Raw genomic sequence first — 20,211 nt, 5'->3', positions numbered from 1 at the left:
GCTTTCAGCTGTGCTCAAAAAAATGCTTTTATGTCTCCTCAGCAGGATACTTTTAATTTCATGAACAGGCTGTGTCAGGTGTGGGCATCCGGCAATTAGTTTCTTTCGCAGGGCAGGCCTCGTGTATTGGTAACTGTGGTCTCTCCATCTTGTTTGGTTTACTGTTCTCGTTTTCTTTTTGTTACGCGAGTCGCCGAGCCATTTCGCGGAGCTGACGAACGGCCATACTGCGCATGCGCGAGGAGCAGTGACGTCACACGGCGCACAGCTGGCGCGCCGCCGCCGTCGCTGCGCGGGTGCCACCGCCGCGCTCGCCAGTTGCACATGCGCAGTAGCGGCGCGTAGCTAGCGTGCCGGGCCGCCGCCGCTGCCGCGAGCTCTCCATCGCCTCTCTCCCTCTCTCCTCGCTGCTTTCGCAATCCTCCAGGTTTAACTAGAGCTAAACCACTGCCATTTTTTTTTCGAGGGGGTTACCCCAAAGTAAAATAGAGGTAAAACAATGTTAATAGTGTCATTTAACATTTACGAGCACCCAGATAGGGGGCAGAGGAAAGCCCCCACTTTCATGCCTACGAGTGCGTGGTGGCTGAGGGACACCTGAACGAACATTCACCTGGAGCAGCTCGTGGACTCAGGAGTACAATTACGGGACTCTGCAACGCTGCTGGCAACGCCGTTTTCCAGGAGAATGTACCTCATGCATATCACCACCATTATCAACAACTTTATACCCTTAAATGTCCAAAGGCCATTACAAAAGGGGGCATTAAAACCCAAGAGATGTGCACATGAATGTCACAAAGTGTAGAAGTTTTTAACACGGCAATATGTCAAACAAGGCAAGAAAAAAATGACAACTAGAAAAATCTAAAAAAGTCAGTTACGAAGAAAGACAAAAAAGAGAATAGAGAAGTGAAAACAGAACGGATACATTGCACAAATGGCCGTTACAGATACCTAAAAAATTAGTGATATCAGGGAAAAATGTTCCAAGGTTACTTTCGTAATCAAATGGCTGGAAGTAACACACACAGACACAGGAACATATCACTATAACTAAAGAAGGGCGGGGGCGTAATGAACAAAAGTCTTAAAAGCAAAATGCGCTCACACATGAGGAAACGCTACAATACAAGTGTACGTGAAGAACTCACAGCAGCTTGGAATCATGCGTTACATCACTGTCTAATAATTAACCTGATGGCCGATAACGAAAGAGCTCACTAAGGTCGCTTTCTTCAGACGATGATAGCGATGAACGTGACTACGCTTGCGACAAAGAACAAGCGGTCAAGGGCTCGGGTCACAACACGGGCACCCTGGTCGGCACAACCCGCGGTGGAAGAGTCAGAGGAGGCGCTGGGAGCGGGGCACACCAGGGGTACACCGGTGGCGATCACACCCGCCACCTTGCCGACCAGTGCGGGCAGCTTGCACTTGGGCAGGCACCGGACGAGGTTCATGTTGGCGATGGTGAGGACGATGGTCAGGGCGTTGACCAGGACGCTGGTGCTCAACACAATGGCTGCGAGTAAGCGAAAGAAGAACTGAAACAAGTTACCGACATCGACACTCTGTCCAAGTATTGACACCTCTAGTTTTCCTTTGCATGTGTTTTCATGTGAAATTACGCATTTTTCTCCTCTCTATACACTTTGTGGAGCGAAGACTGTCAGTAAAAATTCAGGCGGCACTTTGACTGTCAAAAGTGCGTAGAGGCGAAAGCGTTTTCCGCACCACTTTGACTGCCTCTGTGGCACTGGTGACGTCACCACTGGACGACGTCGCACATAATCAATGACTAATTACTAAGTTATGACAAAATACTAATTAATATATAATATTGTTTAATGACTGAATACTAATTAGCTGTTAATTAATGACGCTTAAGCTTCGAATTTAGGAGTGGAACGCGACAGCGTGTTGTAGCGCTGCCAGGGAGTCCACGGAACGCCACCACCCGTTGGGCGCGATGCCTTGCCCTTTGAAGGATGGCGCTGCGAGCGCCCGCTTGGTCAGACGTGCCTGCGCACGGCTCCGTGTTTCGATGCTGATATCCGGAGAAATCTCGCCCATCGACCAGGGATTTTTGGATAATCGAACGTCGGAAGTCACCAGGACCACGAGAATACCAAGTTTTCCGAGACGTGAGTCCGAATTTCCAAGAAATCACGAATTTACTTCCAGGCCAGAGCTAAGCCTCACCCGGGCGCCCAATCGGACGCGAGGATCCGGCACGTGCGGCGCGACGCAGCGGCGCCCCTAGCGGGAAGAGCAACAAGCGCCGTCGGTGCGTCACCCGCCCGCGAAAATTTGAATTTACGCAACCATGGAAGTGGTCGAGGGCAGCGCAGTGGACCCGCAAGAGTTCACCGTACCAGGCCAATGGTTCCAAAGCAAGGGAAAGAAATATGTTCCACTAGAGAAGAGCAAGAAAGAAATTCAGACCGAACAATACAGGCTCAAGCAAGCCGGGAGAAAATTGGCGGCCATGTCGGTCGAAAAACAAGACACTAGAATACCAGAGGGAGCTGAGAAGATCATCATCCGCCCTAGCGGAGGCCTTGACAAGCTCCTCAAACGTGGAATCGCATACCTGACCAACGTCATCATAGCGTCAGCGGGTATAAATACTAACGAAGTAGGCGAGGAAGACGTTGTCATTCCCAACAGGAAACAACATTCAATCCTCATCGCCACCACGAGCGGAGAGAGAAAACTGAAATACGCCAGCATGAGCCGAATCAAGCTTGGAGAAGAAGACATCGCGGTTTTCGCCTACGTGGCCACGCCAGATGACTGCGGCAAGGGGGTGGTACACGGCGTCGATGGAGAATTCACGCAAAAAGACATCATGAGAATGCTAAGACACAAGGCGAACCCCGAAATCATCGGGGTCAGAAGACTAGGGAAGGACTCCACATCAATACTAATTCTTTTCAAAGAAACCAGAGTACCAAGAACGGTCATCCTAGGATGGGCCCCACACAGATGCTACCTATATCGGAAGAAATATGAAGTCTGCATAGCCTGTGGCCGACTCGGTCACCGGATTGACGTATGTCCGGACCCAAAAAACGTCAAATGCCGTGGCTGCGGGCAGGAGAACCCTTCCGAAAACCACTCCTGCACGCCGAAATGCCAACTCTGCGGCAGAGACCACACACTCGGAGACAGCAAATGCAAGCTAATGCATCGCACACCGTACGAGGTCAAGAAAAGATACTGGGAGAAGAAAATGAGAGAAGGGGAGGCCGCGGCAGGAGCCAGCGACCGATCGCAACAGTCACAGGTGCACCAGAGCCGCCCGCGCACTAACCCAGGCAGCCAGGGGAGTGGCTATACAGTTCGAGACAACTCATTCCCGAGGCTAGGAGGAGAACAACGACAAACTTCCCGGGGACGGAGCGCCTCCAGAGGAAGAAGCAGATCCAGGAGACGTTCGAGCTCGAGAGACCGGACCTCCAGCCGGGCCCGGGGAGGATCAACGGCCTGGGGCGGCGAAAGCAAAGGGGTGAGTTTTGCGAACATGGTCTCCCAGAGCGATGCCAGCAATAATAAGAAAGATAAGAAAGATGAGGAAATAGAAAGACTAACGAATACCGTTAAAAATATGAGTGATACGATCTCCAGTCTTAAGAGGGAGATACAAAATCTAAAATCAGCCCTGACTACGGCAGACGCTAAGCCAATGGCAGTTGTAAGCACTCCCCAAACAGGGACACCATCCTTGGTAGCAGCTAAAGCACAAACCTCACTAAATAATAGCCAGGAGAGCGAAAGTAACATGGTGGTCGAGGATGCCGTCCCGCCCCCATCCAAGCGCAGAATAAGGGAAGAGAGCAACTCAGACCTGACTGTGGACGAAAAGCTAAACAAGCTAGAAGCCAAAATGGACAGACATTTGAAAAATTTCGCAAAGGAAAGGGATACGAAACTAGAGGATTTTGCTAACCAAATCCAGAACCAAATGCAGAACCATTTCCATTTAATAACTGAGGCACTTCAGCAGCTAAAGGGGGAAAATGCCGTCATACATGCACGGCTCGCTAAGGTTGAGGAGAATATCGTCAAGCTTAGCAATGGACAGATCGTGCAGTAGTACCCAAATTTGGCAGTGGAACTGTCGCGGATACCGACGCAAGCTGCCGGTGCTACAAAGCGCCTTGTCGATGCTCGATACAGCCCCGCTGGCAGTTGCGCTGCAAGAGACCGGCGGTCCGGCTAAACTGCAGGGTTATCAGGTTTTCCATAGCAATAGGGGAGACAAATCACGGGTATCAACATTAGTCAAGAGAAACGTAGCAACAATAGAGCATGATCTAGAAGACAACGTTATCGAAAACGTCTTCGTGGAAATTTTAACAGGAAAGAAGGGAGAATCAAACACTTTTCTCTTAAACATATACAGCCCACCCAAACAGAGGAAGGTTAGGTTTAGGGCGATAATTAACAAAGCACTTAAAATAGCCGAAAACCAACCCCTAGTCATAGTAGGCGACTTCAACGCCCATCACCCGGAATGGGGGTACCTGAAAGAAGACCCAAAAGGGAGACAATTATGGGAGGATATACACAACCTGGGACTTACGATACTAACCGATCCGGAGCACCCCACACGAGCCGGAAATAGCGTCAGCGTGGACACTTCACCGGATTTAACCCTCCTTAGAAACGTAGGAACGGCGAAATGGATTAACACGGAACAGAACTTAGGCAGCGATCACTATGTCATAGCAACAGAGATAAGAACCAAGAACAAACAAATAGGCAAGAAACAAACCCCTACGACGATCACAGAGTGGGACCACTTTAGGGAGCTCAGAGGAAACAGAGACGAGACAGTCATAAAAAATATCGGAGAGTGGTGCGAAGCAGTTAAGAAGGATGCCAGAAAGGTAACCAAAGTGCTAGACGGGGAAAAAGCCCCCGAGATAGCGGACAGCCGACTCCTACACATGTGGGAAGCCAAACAAGGCATCGAGCGCCGACTAAAGAAACAGGGCAGGAACAACCGCAATCTCAAAAGAAGATTTGCGCGGCATAATAAAGAAATAGAGGATTACGCGTTTAAACTGTGCCAACAAAATTGGAATAGCAAATGCAACGAAATGGAGAGGAGCATGAATCTCCCCCAGACGTGGAACATTCTTAGGCATCTCATAGACCCCAAAAAATCCAAGACCCAAGCAAAAGTTACAATGACCAAAGTTAGACACGCGTGTGGGGAATACGATGACGAAAGCTTCATACGTAAACTAGCTGAAACCTACATAGGAGATACAAATAAAAGCCGGCTTCCCGATTATGAAGGAGCCCCGAACGAGGCCCTGGACGCGCCCATTACGGTAGCCGAGGTAAGGGCTGAAATAGTCAGACTCAAAACCAGATCGGCTCCTGGTCCAGACGGGATTACGAACACAATGTTAAGGAACCTCGACGACAACTCCATAAAGGCCCTCACAGGTTACATGCAGGAGTGCTGGGAGAAGGGCGAGATTCCCCCGCAATGGAAAACGGCCACCGTGGTCCTAATACCTAAGCCTGGGAAGCAGCCGCAGATAGGGAACCTCCGACCTATATCCCTGACATCGTGCGTAGGAAAACTAATGGAGCATGTCGTCCAAACCAGAATATCGAATTACATGGAAAAGAATAGGAAGTGGCCAGATGAGATGTATGGATTCCGACCACATCTCAGCACACAAGATGTCATGCTGCGATTAAAACATGATATCATTGACTCCAGAACCAAGGACGCAAAGGTTATCCTAGGTCTCGATCTCAAAAAGGCATTTGATAACGTCAAACATGAGGCAATATTGAAAGGACTCAGCCACGCCGGAGTAGGCCACAAAACCTATCGCTACATAAGTGACTTCCTCACAGATAGAACTGCGAGCATAAGCTTCCAGGAGATTAAATCCGGGGAAATAAAGCTGGGAAGCAAGGGAACCCCTCAAGGGTCGGTGCTATCACCCATTCTCTTTAACATGGCCATGAGAGAACTCCCGGGCGAACTTGAGAAAATTGGCAACCCAAACCTAGAATATAGCCTGTATGCGGACGACATTAATCTATGGATCAACCGAGGAAGTGATTTATTTATTTATTTATTTATTTAGAACATACTGCAGGCCTACAGTAGGCCCAAGCAGGAGGGGCGAATACATAATATATGCAAAAAAGAACAGGTTTAGCAAAAATGAAAAATGTTAAATACAAGTTGTAACACAAAATACAGCAATAAATACAAGGCTCAGATGCAAAATACAAAAAGTAAACGTAGAAATAAATGGCTCTCAAATTAAATGCTGTGAGGAAAACATAGAGTCAAAAGAATCAGCTCTGGTTAAGAGATCTGGCGGACACCTGTTCCACTCCTCAATGGTGCGTGGAAAAAATGAGTATTTAAAGGCGTTAATCCTAGCACTGTAAAGGGTTAATGATTGTGTATGATGATTTCGTGTTTGGCGCGTAGTGTTAGGTGTTAGGTATGCAGAGATTAACCAAACCCTACAGGCAGCTGCCAATATTATTTCGCTGTATGCAGAAGAAAGGCGCTTAGAATGTTCGCCCGAAAAATCTGAAATATTCATATATAACGATAAGGCTCTGAGGAACAAACCACCCTCGGAAATTCAGATTTCTGTAGGAGGAAAGGAGGTGCCCAAAGTGGACACAATCAGAATCCTAGGCCTTTATATGCAATCAAATGGAAAAAACATGACAACCATCAAAAAGCTTGAGAGCCACGTGATGCAGACCCTCAATCTCATCAAACGTGTCTCGAGCAAAAGAGGCGGTCTTAAAGAAAAAAACCTACTTAGGCTCATACAAGCTTTCATAATAAGTAGAGTCAGCTACGCTACGCCGTACCTAAATCTCAAAGCAGCAGAGAGGAACAAGATCGACGCTCTCATAAGGAAGTGCGTCAAGAAAGCTCTAGGCCTGCCCATGTGCACATCCTCGGAAAAACTCCTATCACTGGGCATACATAACACGCTTACAGAGCTTGCAGAAGCAGTCCATACATCACAGCTAGAGAGACTCAGCATAACACATGCCGGAAGAGCCACACTAGCCAAAGTCGGACTCAAAACAGATAGGGGAGCTAGACAGAGGGAGGATATCGACATGGAGATTAGGAGCAATCTCAGGATTCCCCCCTTACCCAAGAACATGCACCCAGAAATAAACAAGGAAAGAAGACAAAAACGGGCACAGGTGATAGACCGCATCTACGGTGACAAGCCTGAGGAGGAGGTCGCCTACGTAGACGCAGCGGGTGATATACATAGTCAGTACACGACCGTCGCGGTAGTGAACGGAGCGGGTAGCCTCATTACGGCCGCAACCGTCTTAGGGACAAACACTGAGACGGCGGAGGAGGTCGCAATAGCACTAGCTTGCGTCGGTTCCAAAGCTAAATACGTCATAAGCGACAGCAAAGCTGCAGTCCAAAATTTTAGTAGAGGGAGAGTCTCTCCCCTCGCTGCCAAAATTTTAAGACAAGCGACATTGAATAGAACAATCAATATAATCTGGACCCCCGCGCACGAATCTGTCCGTGGCAACGAGGCGGCCCACGAGGTGGCTCGAGATCTCTACCACCGAGCTGCACACGACGGTCCACCGCTCGTAGATCACGGGAGAGAAGGGCGACTAATTTCCTGTCAGGAAGTTACAGAATATTATAGGCAACATCGCAGGTACTTTCCCCCGCCTAGCATAACACTCAACAATCAACAGGCGGTGGCGTGGAGGCGTCTACAAACAGATGTCTACACACACCCAATTCTATGCAAACATATAATTCCTGAAATAGAAGACGATAAGTGCAAGAAGTGCGGAGCGAGAGGGTCCCTCGACCACATAATATGGGAGTGTAGCCAATCCCCAGGCAGGGCGAAGAACATTAATAGTAGAGACGCCTGGGAGACCTTGCTCCGGAGCTCGGACCCTGAGCTCCAGCTCACCGCCGTCCGACTGGCTGAAGAGGCCGCCGGGATACAAGAGATCCCGGCCAGCATCTGACGCGACTACCCCATGCGGCCGGATCTCTCCTGATCCTCCTCCCTCAACTGAGGGTATGGGACAGGGGAGGTCTGGGTGAGGTAGTCTCATTCTGTTGGACAATAAATGTTTTTCACTCACTCACTCACTTGCCCTTTGAACGCAACACTTTTTGAGGAAAGTAAATGGCGCAGTAATTCTCTGGGATCTCGGTGGACACCTGAACCGCACCGTACAGGAAGGGAGCAAGTGGGAAGGAAAAAAGAAAGAGAAAGAGGGGCCGTAGTGAAGAAAATGAAAATTGTATTTGAGGAAAGGAAATGTAACTGTCTCACATATCTCGGTGGACACCCGTCAAAAGCATGACACCTGTGCCGACAAGCTTCTGCTGACAACCTTCTGCCGACAACGATGATACATTAAAGGCTTTCACCTTAATATACAAAAATAGGCTTTTTGATGCTTGAAGATGGCTCCCGGCAGCAATGGTGCCGCACGTTATAAGACTGAAAGCGGGTGAACTAAATTTCCATTTCGTATTATTCCCATTTTAATCCGTGTTTGTCCACCGTTAGAACAAAGCCGGCGCCGGTTTTCCGTCCGCTTGAGGCGCAGATGCCACACTAAAAGAAAGGGGTAAAATGGAGTAAACTCTCTTATAGCGCCCATCATTTTACCTTTTATAAGAGGGAGTGCACTAGAGGACAGCTTTCTCTCTTTTTACTCACATTTAGGCGTATTCGTGCTTACAGTGTTGCAATCGGTCGTCACGACTGTGCTATGTAAAGGCACGTGATGTTATAAAGGCAGTGTTTCGGTGTGTGGCATGAATACGCCTCGTAGGCCTTCGACAAACGTCAGGCCTGCCTTGTTACGAAAAAGGAGTGAAGTGCATCGTGCTGTTCTCGCCTTTTAGACTTACCGGTACGTTCAGCCGGTCATGAAAGAAGCTGAGACGTAATTTGCGTAACTCTGGGTCTTGGACCAGTCTGCGAGCTGGTTTTACAGCGAGCTGTTAATGCCTTGTTCAGAGATATCATGGCGTAGTACGATGGCGGTGTCCGCAAATGGAAGGAGCGAGAGGATCAGAGTGGAGAGAGTAGAGAGGCATGTCAAGGTTTGTAGTGGATGAAAGTGGAGAGGGCTGCAGGGAGCGTGAGGAGGTGAAGGAGAGAGAGAACGATAGCGGAGAGGGAGACCGAAGGCGCTCCTGTAGGAGGGAGAAAAAAACTTGGACGACGCTTAGCCTACTCTAAGAATACATTTCGGTAGCATGACACGTCACACATGTCACTTCTGGTTCCTGAACTCACATAAGCTGTGCTTAATTGGTGACGATACTTGATGACTCCAATTAACAAAGTGTTTGTTGCCTACTCTGCCTATAAGGTGGTCGCACAAGGCCTCTATACCGTATTGAACGAGCCCTCCCCAGTAGTGCAGAGGTAGCACGCCTGGCTCGCGACCCAAAGGGCAGAGGTTCGACTCCCACGATACCAGTTTATAACTTTCGGTTAAAGTGCTTACGATTGCGTCATGAACCTCCCGGCCAATGGCGCTTTTTCATCACACGGTCGGTAGGAAGCCAGCTTTTATTGAGAGCGAGACCTCTAACCTTATCGAATTAAGACGTCGGTTGAACGAGAGCGCGCGTCTAGACGTACGGCGAATCGCAGTAGTAGCTTGATTTGTGGCGACAGAAGTAGGTGCTGCTGCGGCGGTGGCGGCACATCGTTCGATATGATGACGTGTCGCGTTAAAATAAGAACTTACTCTCCGGTCAACGCCCCACAACGCGATTTCGAGAGGCACTTTTGGTTTATGCGTACACTGTGTAGGGAACAATAGACAGGTCTCGCTGAAATTTGCACTACAGAGTGGTAGCCCAGCCGCAGGTTTTTTTGTATAGACACGTTGGCTGAGGAGTTTCGTAACCGCCATGATGAAAGAGCTCCGCAGTAGAGTGCTTACAAATTTTTGGAACTTCTGTGGAGCCGGCCGCTATGGCGTCGGCGCGGTACAGCAGCAGGAGCGACGTCAGGTACGTCACGCCGGCGACCACGAAGCGTCTATCCGAGGTCGGTGGCAGCCACAGCGCCAGGAGGCTGAGAGACACCACGGCCACCGCTGGCAGCAGAAGTGTGAAGTGCTGGAACAGGTTGCGCCGCCGCAGGACGAAGCGGTATTTCACGGACGAATAGCGGCCGTACTCCCCGTAATCCGTGATCGTGCTGAGGCATCCCATGAGGAGAGACAGGAAGCAGAAGAGAATTTTATTAGATAGTGGACAGAGCGAGTGCAAAAATTTGTTTTACCACAACCTAAGTCTGGCTTGTCAAGAATAGGTTGCCTAGCGGGCTACGAAGAGCCTTCCCTCATCAAAATAGTCTATAGACTGTCTAGAGACTTCTTATAGAATCTATTGCCTTCCTATAGTTGTTTCCTTTTGTCTATTCATAGTCTATAGGCTACCTACAGAAAAAAGTATACTGAAAAAGCATGGCCAAAAATTAATAGATTGTATATAGACTGTCTGTAGGATTTGTATCGCCTATCGTCTAGTCGATATAGGATTTGTCTATAAGAGGGAACCTCTATAGACGTCTCTAAAACGTCTATAGACGTTATAGATGGAAGTCTATATGCCGCCTATAAACTGTCCAATGTTTTTTTTTTTAAATGGTTGGAGGATTCAGTATTACCGGTATGGCAAATTTTTTGCAGCACGTGGGCGACGTGGCGTGATAGGCACGGCCACAGAACGGAGCGAAGATTCGATGCCGGAGCGGCTATACTCTCACATGTGAAAGGGGTATGGAAAGGAAGGATGAGTGGGAGGGATAAGTTTGGTGGTTGCTGTTATGACTGCGAGACCAGTGCATACATTGTGGACCAGGATAGCAACGATGCGTCTGACAAGGGTGAATTCCTGACGTGTTATAATAGGCCCTACTAAAGTGCAGGGTCTTAGTCTATCGCAGTTCTCGTCTTGGTGTAGATTTCCAGTGCATGCACCACGTGTTCGACTAAAATTAGCTGTCCACTTTGTGACTCCGCTACACAGGCCCAAGAGTAGGGATGGACTGGCCGTTGCTGATTAGGCCAATGAGATTTTTGCGGCGAGAGTTGCAGTGAGCTGTCATACGATTTACACTTTTAAGGAAATATGCGATTATTACAAATCCACGCACCAAACTCTTCCCACCCCGTGCAAAGGGCTCGGGAAGGTCAACGAGCGGGTACTCCTGCGCCTGCTCATCAACACGATGTTGTGCCCGGCAATTCAACAGCATTTAGATCCTAAATTCGACGGGCGGTGCTCACACTGTGGGGAGGTGTCTGACACCTACCACATGGTGTGGGCCTGCCAGCAGAACCCATCCCTGCCCCCTATCCCGAACCCCACCCGAGAGGACTGGGAGGCGACCCTGTCCGGTTGCTGCACCCTCGAGGCCCAAAGGGCCTTAACGCAGCGCGCCCGGGCTGCGGCAAACGTCAATGGTGTGCCTGACTAGGCATCCCACCTAGTGGTTGTAAGAGCACGACCCTTCAGTTCACGACCCCCAACACCTCTCTCTATGATTAAATAAATGTTTTCACCACCACCCATACGGAGCTCTCCAAGGCGGGTCACAATGTAGACTGTGGACACCCACACTGTGAACACTACAAGACCGTGAACACGGTGAGTCACCCACATGACATTGTGTCTACTGCGATCGTCTATACGTGGCCACAAAGTCTGTCGGTGTTAGACTTCACTGCAGGTCCTACCTATCAGCAAAATGCAAGAAGCAGCACGGAGGCAGCTTCGCTGAGTTTAGCGCATCAGGTAACAGCACTAAACACTAATATCTTTTTTTCTTTTGGCCGGAAGGGGCGGGGGATTTTAGGCAAGTGTGCAAAATATACGAGCGGGACAGCAGTTTCAGTGCAGAATTCCCATGGCGGGGCTGGCTTTGTGCGGAACGATACATTTAGAGGTGTCAGAGTGCCCCGTGCAATACCTCAATTGAGGTTTCTCGTAGTAGCGTAGTGTTTGTTCCGTGGTGAGTGAGAGGTGAGGGAAGAGTTCAAATATTGCAGTGGTTTGTGCGCACTGTGTTTGTCACTCTCAAGTTCCGGACGATTTCATTGCATGGAAATGCTCAGAAATAAAAAAAGCTCAGCCGAAACCCAAATAAATTGGCTGTGGTTTAGCTCTGGTTAAACCTGGAGGATTGCGAAAGCAACGAGGAGAGAGAGAGAGAGAGGCGATGGAGAGCGCGCGGCAGCGGCGGCGGCACGCTAGCTATGCGCCGCTACTGCGCATGCGCAACTGGCGAGAGCGGCGGCGGCGGCACCTCTGAGTCACCCGCGCAGCGACGGCGGCGGCGCGCCAGCTGTGCGCCCTGTGACGTCACTGCTCCTCGCGCATGCGCAGTATGGCCTTGCCTCAGCTCCGCGAAATGGCTCGGCGACTCGCGTAGTATTGCTTTCGCAACAAAACGTTGACACTGGGCCTCTACTTTCCATATATATTTTCGCAACAACGGCCCCCACTAAGAAGATCCGCCACGCACCTCTCGCCGTCGAGGGAGACCAGCTCGAACTCCGAGTCCCCCTCTATTCCAGTTCCGACCGTCTCGATGGTGAGGTTGACGTCCTTCTCCACGTCTAGTATCGTGCTGTACTCCACCACGCACTCGTGGCGATCCATCGGGAAGTGAGTCATGTCTGCCTGCGGATCGACAAGCGGGGGAATCGCCAAAGCGCAGATTCACTGGACATCACCAACTCCCGCCATCTATCGGCCGCTGGTAGCGAGCACTGCGTAACACAGTGCGGATGTTTTCACTTATAATGGTGTGAACACTAGAGAGCGTGATGAGATGTTGAGCAACCACTTTGATTATGAAAGCCTACTCTTACTTCTCGCTGCAAAATCTCAGTTATAAACGCTTCCTGCGCCAATATCGAGAATACTCCTGATGGCCATAAGAAATCAATGGGATGTACCCAACATTCAAAATTCCGGCTCTAATTATGAGTGTTCCGCGCCACGCCCCACTCGGTGGCAGCCCCACGAACTAAACGCGCTGTTCAAGATTTTTTGGTCCTTGAATAGCTGCGCTTCCTTTCTTTTGTAAGGCAAAAAAAAAACAGTTTTTCTTCTTCTGCGGGCAGGACAAGTAAAAGCTGTAACTGTATCTCATTCCAGTTTTCCTGTATAAATGACTTCTGGCACTTGAGGCTATAGTTTCGGTTTACCCATTAGTCAACGCTTTAGGCCTTGTGTCGTAAGGATTCGTTTCGGTTTTTTTTCTTTTTTTTTGGCCCATCGTCATTGGTCGGGGTTTGCCGGTGACATAACCACGGCGGGCATAGGCCACCTTTAACATATATTAGTGTGGGCAGAGAAAAAGAAAGAAGAATAATGTTGCCCAGCCCGCACCGCAGGTTACAGATATTAGTTTGGGCTTAAAAAAAAGAAATAAGAAAAAAGTGCCCTGCCCGCACCGTCATACAGTCAACCAGAAGAAAGGACAATTGAAAGCGACGCTATAAACACTACCTTGGATAAGGTTCTTGTTCTACGCCAACCTTCTTGTCCACCATCTACGCTGCGTTCGGCCCTCTTGTCACCACCCCGTGACAGTAAATACTTCAGGCTAGTTTCTGGGTAGTTCATTCGGAGAGCTCGACAGAAACAACGCTCGTTTTTATGCAGGGTACACAAGAGGATGCCACCTACTTTGCAGAAGGACTGCACAGAAGTCACAGAACACATGAATGCAATGCCTTTGGCCGACACGATGACCATGTTGTTGGAGAGGATGCTCGACCGCACGTCGGACCTGTGCGGGTGGAAACCGAGCAAATGACTCTTTTCGTTCGTTCCAGTCATCATCATCGCCTGCCTAACTATATCCACCGAAGGACAAAAAACAGCTCCCGTAACCCTTAAAATAAATCTGTCCTGTGCCAGTTGTGTCCACCTTGTCCCCCCAAACTTCTTTTTTATTTTAATTATTTATTTATTTGGAACATACTGCTAGCCTCTTTCGAGGCTGTTGCAGGAATGGGTACATGTTGGTTTTATTTTTTAGTACGTCAAACAAAATTCACAAAAAAGGTTCATACAACTGAAATAACATTGTAAAAGGGATAATCATGCGAGACAGTTTCAAAATGGAAGACGCAATTTTACACAACACAAAATAAAGCACAGTGTGAAAAAAAAAAGATTTCTTCAAAAAATTACGTGCAATGCATTACTGAAAAGTTCAAATAAACAATTATGACAGGTTACAAAGAAAACTACTCAGAGATTCAGAGCTAACAACATTTGCAGGTAACATATTCCATTCCCTAATCGCTTGCGGAAAAAAATGAATAACGAAAGGTGTCAGTATTGCATTTAAACTCTGTTAAATGCTGTGAGTGTTTCGTTCTGGTATTGCGTTTTGGTGAAGAAACTAAGTAGATCTCAGAATATATTTTTAGAGCACCGTTTAAGAGGAGAAAAACGAAAGAACCTCACCCGCACAAAACCGACTCTCTGCTGTTCCCTACCCCGTTTGAATTTATTCCATTCCATTGAATTCATTCCATAAGATAGCACTCATGGTGGCAAGAAAAGCTGAACTACTGAGAGCATATGGTAATCCCAGTTGGATCCCAGCTCTGCGTTACAACGACCTTTTCTATTGGTCTCCAATTATTATCTCTCGATCGAGACATAACCCGCTAATCCAGGAAGTATACCCTAAGCTCGCCCTCCATATGACCTTCAGTTGCTCTCGATTGCGTTATCTTTATCTTGCTTTCCACTTCTACTCCTATTAGACCATAGAGTAGCCAGTCCTATACGCATTACATGAACAGTTCATGCATATCTACTTCCTCTTTTTAAGTTTAAACTAAAATATTTTGAAGTCGCGTTAGCTCTCAAGTACATAGTGTTTGTTGTTTTTTTTTTTCCTCCGGATCTTCCCCATGTTTTTCCTTTTTGTCACTGTCTGCACTTTTGCTAGGATAATCGCTAGCATTTCTATTAGGCGCCAAGTATTGGCCCCAGAAGTGAGAAGATACATCGTTCATACCGGGTGTTTCAGCGAAGCCCACCACAAGTTCATAAAAATAGGCTTTTTGAAGTACAGAGATGACTTTTGCGGCATTATGATGCCGGTGATGGAGGGCATCGGATAACAGGTGAATCGTGCTAAGATATGGTTAATGAAATTCTAATAGTTAACTTTTAAACTATCACAGTTAGGTGCCTATAGTTGCAATTAGAGATTTGTAGCTGGCCATCAGTAATAGCTATATCAGTTTTTTAGAATTTCGACAACGCGATCGCCCTCCGCGCCTTGGTTCAAAAATTTTTGCTACTTAGTTCGCCATTCGAAAACACCAATCGCAATTCGTAACTAAAAATTAGTGAACCATCGTACTAGTAAACATGATTCACTCGTTTTATGACGTCAGCCACCACTGCTGGTATTGCCATGCTGCACGAAATCTCTCTATACCGTAGAAACTTTATTTTCAAAGAATAGTCGCTGGCTTGTATGAACACCAGGTTCTTGGCAAGACATATTACTTAGCGACAAGTTAAATCGGCTGCGTATCACCGGCACGACACATAAGTTCCGGGAACTGCAGAGAGATGACGAGTGTCGAGAACATTAAAGCAATTAATCCCACAAAATCTGGTTGATTAGCATCGCCCAGCTTACTGAGAATAAAGATGAAAGGGATACTGCCACGTACAACAAGCGATGGTTTTCAACATTCACCACTTGTTTTCGTTAATCTTGCCGAGATAACCAATGTTTGCAATTTAATGTATGTCCTTTATTTGCCACTGCCTTGGAGGATAACTTACTAAGCGGCATGTTGGGAACCAAGCGTAAAGAAGACAAACTTACTACGAGGTTTGTTTGGAACCAAGCGTAAAGGAGACAAATTTAGAAGATGCGCTGCAGCGGCAGAACATTTCTTCTTTTTGTTTACTTCACTCTTCTTCAGCAAATATTTTATTTTTGGCCATGAAAAAATTTTGCTCAAATACTCTCTGTACACCCCAATCCTTGCCCGATCCTCCTGTGTGGGCATGTGCCATTGTACGAGGATAACAACAACAACAATAATAATAACGACATGTCTCCACCCCTCAGAGACGGAATCATGAAGTTTCGTGACAGGCAAACAGAACGTGTGTGCTGTGAATTAGGCTTTCTTTTTTTCCATATTTTAAGGCCGTATTCTTATGATTTAGGTGACCGCCGCCAGATTCTTGAATAATTCTTGAATAATTTTCCATACTGACATACCGAACAATTCTGGATAAAAGCATTTTTGAATGGTAAAAGTTTATGAACGCGAATTTTTCATATATTGCAACATTTCACTATAACAATCAAAATACCAGTAGATCTTCCTTCGACAGCTTGCATTTTTTTTCCTGAACGTTTTTGCGATCGTCAAAGGCGCTTTTCATTGTTTTCTAAGGCAGTGTTAAGTGCTCCATGCGACCGATGGAAAAAGTTTAAAAGAAAGATTTCATACACATCGGAAGGGTGGATCATTACCTTAAATATTTCCATGACGGTATCTTACAAAATTCTAATATTCAAAATTTTTGTCCAACAATGTTGCAAACGAAAACGACGGCTTTAAAATTTTCGCTGAAGATATGTAGCAAGAAATAGCACTGGGACATATAACTTAAAAAAGCTCGAAAGAGTGCAGAGAAAATAAAGTAGATATTACGATACCAAGGTGATATCATATACAGTGCCGGCGTCCAGATGTCTTCCGTCTTGACACGCATGTATCTTTGATCGCCGTAGTCCGTTTCGTTCCACCTAAGGCGTAGGTCATTCCATCTCTGCAATAAGAGACGAGCAGCGCAGTCCATTCACTTCGACGATGAAAAGCAGTTAATGATGTTACTGAGGGAATAGCAGATTGCATCGTTCGTTGATGTGCAGTAGAAATGACTTATCTGGAACAGCACTCAAGGCGTCACGATATTAAGGCGAAAGCCTTTAATAGCTCATACCGTTGTCCGTTAACAAAGCGTGTCACACGCGTTTAACTCGGGGACTAAAGAAGAAAACCAATGGTTTCTTCAGATAGAGGAGGAAAAAAATGAACCTAGAAGCCAAGTTTGATGACTGTAGATTAATTAGTTAATTAATTAAAGGCAAAAATGTCGAAATTGCGTCGAAATAGCGCGGACGTCGATATAGCCACAAAAACGGTGTGACGTCACATCCACCGGAAGTCGTCACGGCATAGTAAAAATTATCACAGAAAGATCTGGAAAATGTAGGATTTGTGTCAAATTAGACAGAAAAATGTGTAATTAAATGTAGTTGACACTTAAGAACCGCGAAAAATCTAAAATTTAGGAATCGATATAGCCACGGGAACGGAGTGACGTCACATCCACCAGAAGTCGTCACGGCATAGTGTTCTCGGCTTTCGCCTCTCAACACTTTAGTTACCAAAGTGTCCTCGCAAATTTTAAAACACTGGCAGTCGCGAGGAGGCTAATCACGCCAACGCCGTGGACTTTAATAGGTAAACGTGCTGCATTTATATTTTTGTACGTGCTCTGATATACCGCTGTCCGCACATCACGTTCGGTTTCCGAGTTCAGTGCCCGAGGTTTCTGTGAGGCTCTGTGGCGGCGGCAAGCTGAGGAATCTAATGTGTTCCGTGGTAGAGATCAGTGGAAGTGGATTTGGTTCTTCAGGGGATGTATTCCGGCTGAAATTGATGATGATGATGATGATGAGAAAGAATACTTACCAAGCATAAAGCAACTTCTGTGTCGAACAGCTCCTCATCTGGGTGCTGGCCAGCGATGAACATGTATCAAAACAAGAGAGAAAAGGGAAAAAAAAAGCCGGAATAGCAATGAAATGTCCGAATTTAGTATTCATTGAAAAGATTGAATGTAAATACAGGCAGCATCCAAGCCAATTGCGCTTGAAGTAACAGGGTACATTCCACACGCAAGGTGACAGCAATAAACGCCCCAGCCACTCACCAGATAAGGACCTCCGATTGTGTTCATGCTGACCCCAACCTGCGTAGTGTCGTTGGCGTGGGAAGCAGGCCTCGTCCCCGGGTCGTAGCCTTTTCCCAGTAGATCGTTTCGGAGGCGCCACAGGTCATTGTCACTCAGACCATCACCGCTTACTACCCTGGTTGCTGCGAATCAAAGTTCTAATCAACCGGAATAAAGAGTTTACTCATGTTATTCTCCGCCATTTATTTAGGCCACCTGCTTTATAAGTGTACTCTGTGTGTTACATGGCCCTTGCTTGTCGTTTGCGGCGGTGCATGTGCTTTGATCCAAATGTTAAAATTTCCACCGCATGCGAGTCATTCTATAGCCGGCATCGCGGTCACAAGCAGATGTGGATCGAATTAGCCGTCCCACCTACTTTCTATACCGTGTGTGGTATGTATCTGCGCTCATATTCTCTCCCTTTCCGCACGGATCGGTTCAGGTATCCACTTCGAGTGAAACAGTGTACTGTGCGATGTCAGTGCACGTTAAAGAAACCCAGGTGGTCGAAATTTCCGGAGCCCTTCACTACGGCGTCCCTCATAGCCTGAGTCGTTTTGGGACGTTAAACCCCAATAAACCAAACCTAAACCAGTTACACTGTTTTTCTTTTGTTCATGATCTAACCTAGCCTAAACTAAATTCCACTATGAAAGTCTTTTTTTCCAAAGACTATTCTACGAGGGACCTTTATTTCAGAATTATCCATCCTACCAACGTTCTATACCGTATGTAGTCCGTACCTGCTACCATTTCCTCTCCCCTTCCATAAGGCTGAGTTCGGGTGTCTAGTTGAAGTGAAATAGTTTCAATGTTTTTTTTTTGTTCACAATCTAATCTAACGCAAACTAAATTCTTCGTCAAACTAGTCATAGGGCTGAACGAAGAGTACCGGATAGGGCTCCAGACTCGGTAGCGAGATGTTTTTTTTCTCTCACAGCAAGTAATAATCACGCGAGAAAAGTGCGAGAAAAAAGTTGTTTACCGTTCCTCCAGATAAGACAAAGCCAGAAAAGGAACGATCCTATGCGGGCGCAGCGAGCCATCCTGGATGCTGCGTTGTCTCAGTGCTGACCGACCGCGGAGGCGGCGCGCTAGGAGAAGGCCGAGCCGGGCGGTTCTTCGCTTACACGTCGCCGCCGCTGCGTATCGGTTGCAGGAGCCTCGGCGCGAAGCCGCCCTCGATCGGAAGGACGCGGCGATGACCACGGACAGCGCGATACGAAACTGCCCCTTATGTTGTACACGTATAGCATAATCCTACCGGAAATAAGAATCCTTCGTAGAATCGTCTTCGTAAAAAAGTCTTTAATAGTGCGGTAGTCCTTCTAAACCAAAGAGCCGGCAAAAAAAAAAAATCAGGGAACACTTTGGCTCTGTAAAGTGCTGCAAGGCGAACGCCTTTCCTTGCGCACTGTTTGGAATTCACTGCGAGACTGTTTGTGCTGTACTAGTGCTTTATTTGACTATACATTACAACTACACTGACTGCCGGCTTTGACTGGTTCTTTAGCACGACTCTCTCTCTCTGCTTCGATGAGTTCGGTTGTATCCATGGCTAAGTTCGCAGTAATGAGGTATGTAATTGGTCACCCACGGACGCCTTACGCCCCTGTCGAAGCGGACAGCTATTTTATTAGTTGTCGTCTGCTCCAAAATGGGGCGTCAGACATCCGTGGCTGACCTCATTACTGCGAATCCGCGCACTCTGACGTCATAACCGTTTTGACGAACCGAAAAGCGTGACACCTCTGCTGACAACCTTCTGTCGACAACCTTCTGTCGACAACGATGAGGCAATAAAGGCTTTCGCCTTAAAATTACGCCCTTGTGATGGCGCATTTTGACAGCAATAAGTCAGTTGCGCCGATGTCGCACTGGCCGCCATGCTAGTAGACTAGAAGCACGACGATACCCTGTTCGTCTTTATAATCCACTTGACACCACCTGCCCCGTGGAAGCCTGGTGGAAGCTACACCTTGTCGACCGCCATAGCTCTGCCAATAACGCGTGCAACTCATCTAAAGAGTTAGCTCTTCCAGTTAATGGAACGGGCCAGTATTAACAACGACGTAATTGTGTGCACGGAGCGACAATGTACTACCTGCTCAATATATGACATGTGC

At 47.4% G+C, this 20,211-nt stretch overlaps 1 protein-coding gene across 1 annotated transcript; it reads right to left on the bottom strand.

Moving 5' to 3' along the window:
- Window positions 1-711: 711 nt before the first annotated feature.
- LOC149335400 (neuronal acetylcholine receptor subunit beta-2-like) lies at window positions 712-19,268 on the bottom strand. The gene is made up of 8 exons (XM_089552094.1): window positions 19,071-19,268; window positions 18,062-18,225; window positions 17,821-17,865; window positions 16,779-16,891; window positions 13,751-13,853; window positions 12,579-12,736; window positions 9,988-10,247; window positions 712-1,525 (listed from the first exon to the last, which is right to left on the bottom strand). The coding sequence occupies exons 1-8, from the start codon at window positions 19,129-19,131 to the stop codon at window positions 1,239-1,241; spliced, it is 1,191 nt and encodes a 396-aa protein (XP_089408220.1). The 5' UTR covers window positions 19,132-19,268; the 3' UTR covers window positions 712-1,238.
- Between the last annotated feature and the right edge of the window lie 943 nt (window positions 19,269-20,211).

Source organism: Amblyomma mixtum, chromosome 7 (genome assembly GCF_055824585.1).
Source record: "Amblyomma mixtum isolate Tamu chromosome 7, ASM5582458v1, whole genome shotgun sequence".
In the NCBI taxonomy this organism is placed as follows: domain Eukaryota; kingdom Metazoa; phylum Arthropoda; class Arachnida; order Ixodida; family Ixodidae; genus Amblyomma; species Amblyomma mixtum.
This window is presented reverse-complemented; position numbering and strand designations above follow the sequence as displayed.

Bases quoted from the DNA above. Each gene is read 5' to 3' on its own strand.
- LOC149335400 (XM_089552094.1), bottom strand. From the start codon at position 19,131: ATGGCTCGCTGCGCCCGCATAGGATCGTTCCTTTTCTGGCTTTGTCTT. The intron at 17,866-18,061 runs GTGAGTGGCTGG...ATCGCTGGCCAG, and splicing joins CAATCGGAGGTCCTTATCTG to CACCCAGATGAGGAGCTGTT. The intron at 12,737-13,750 runs GTAGGTGGCATC...GTCGATCCGCAG, and splicing joins CTGTGCAGTCCTTCTGCAAA to GCAGACATGACTCACTTCCC.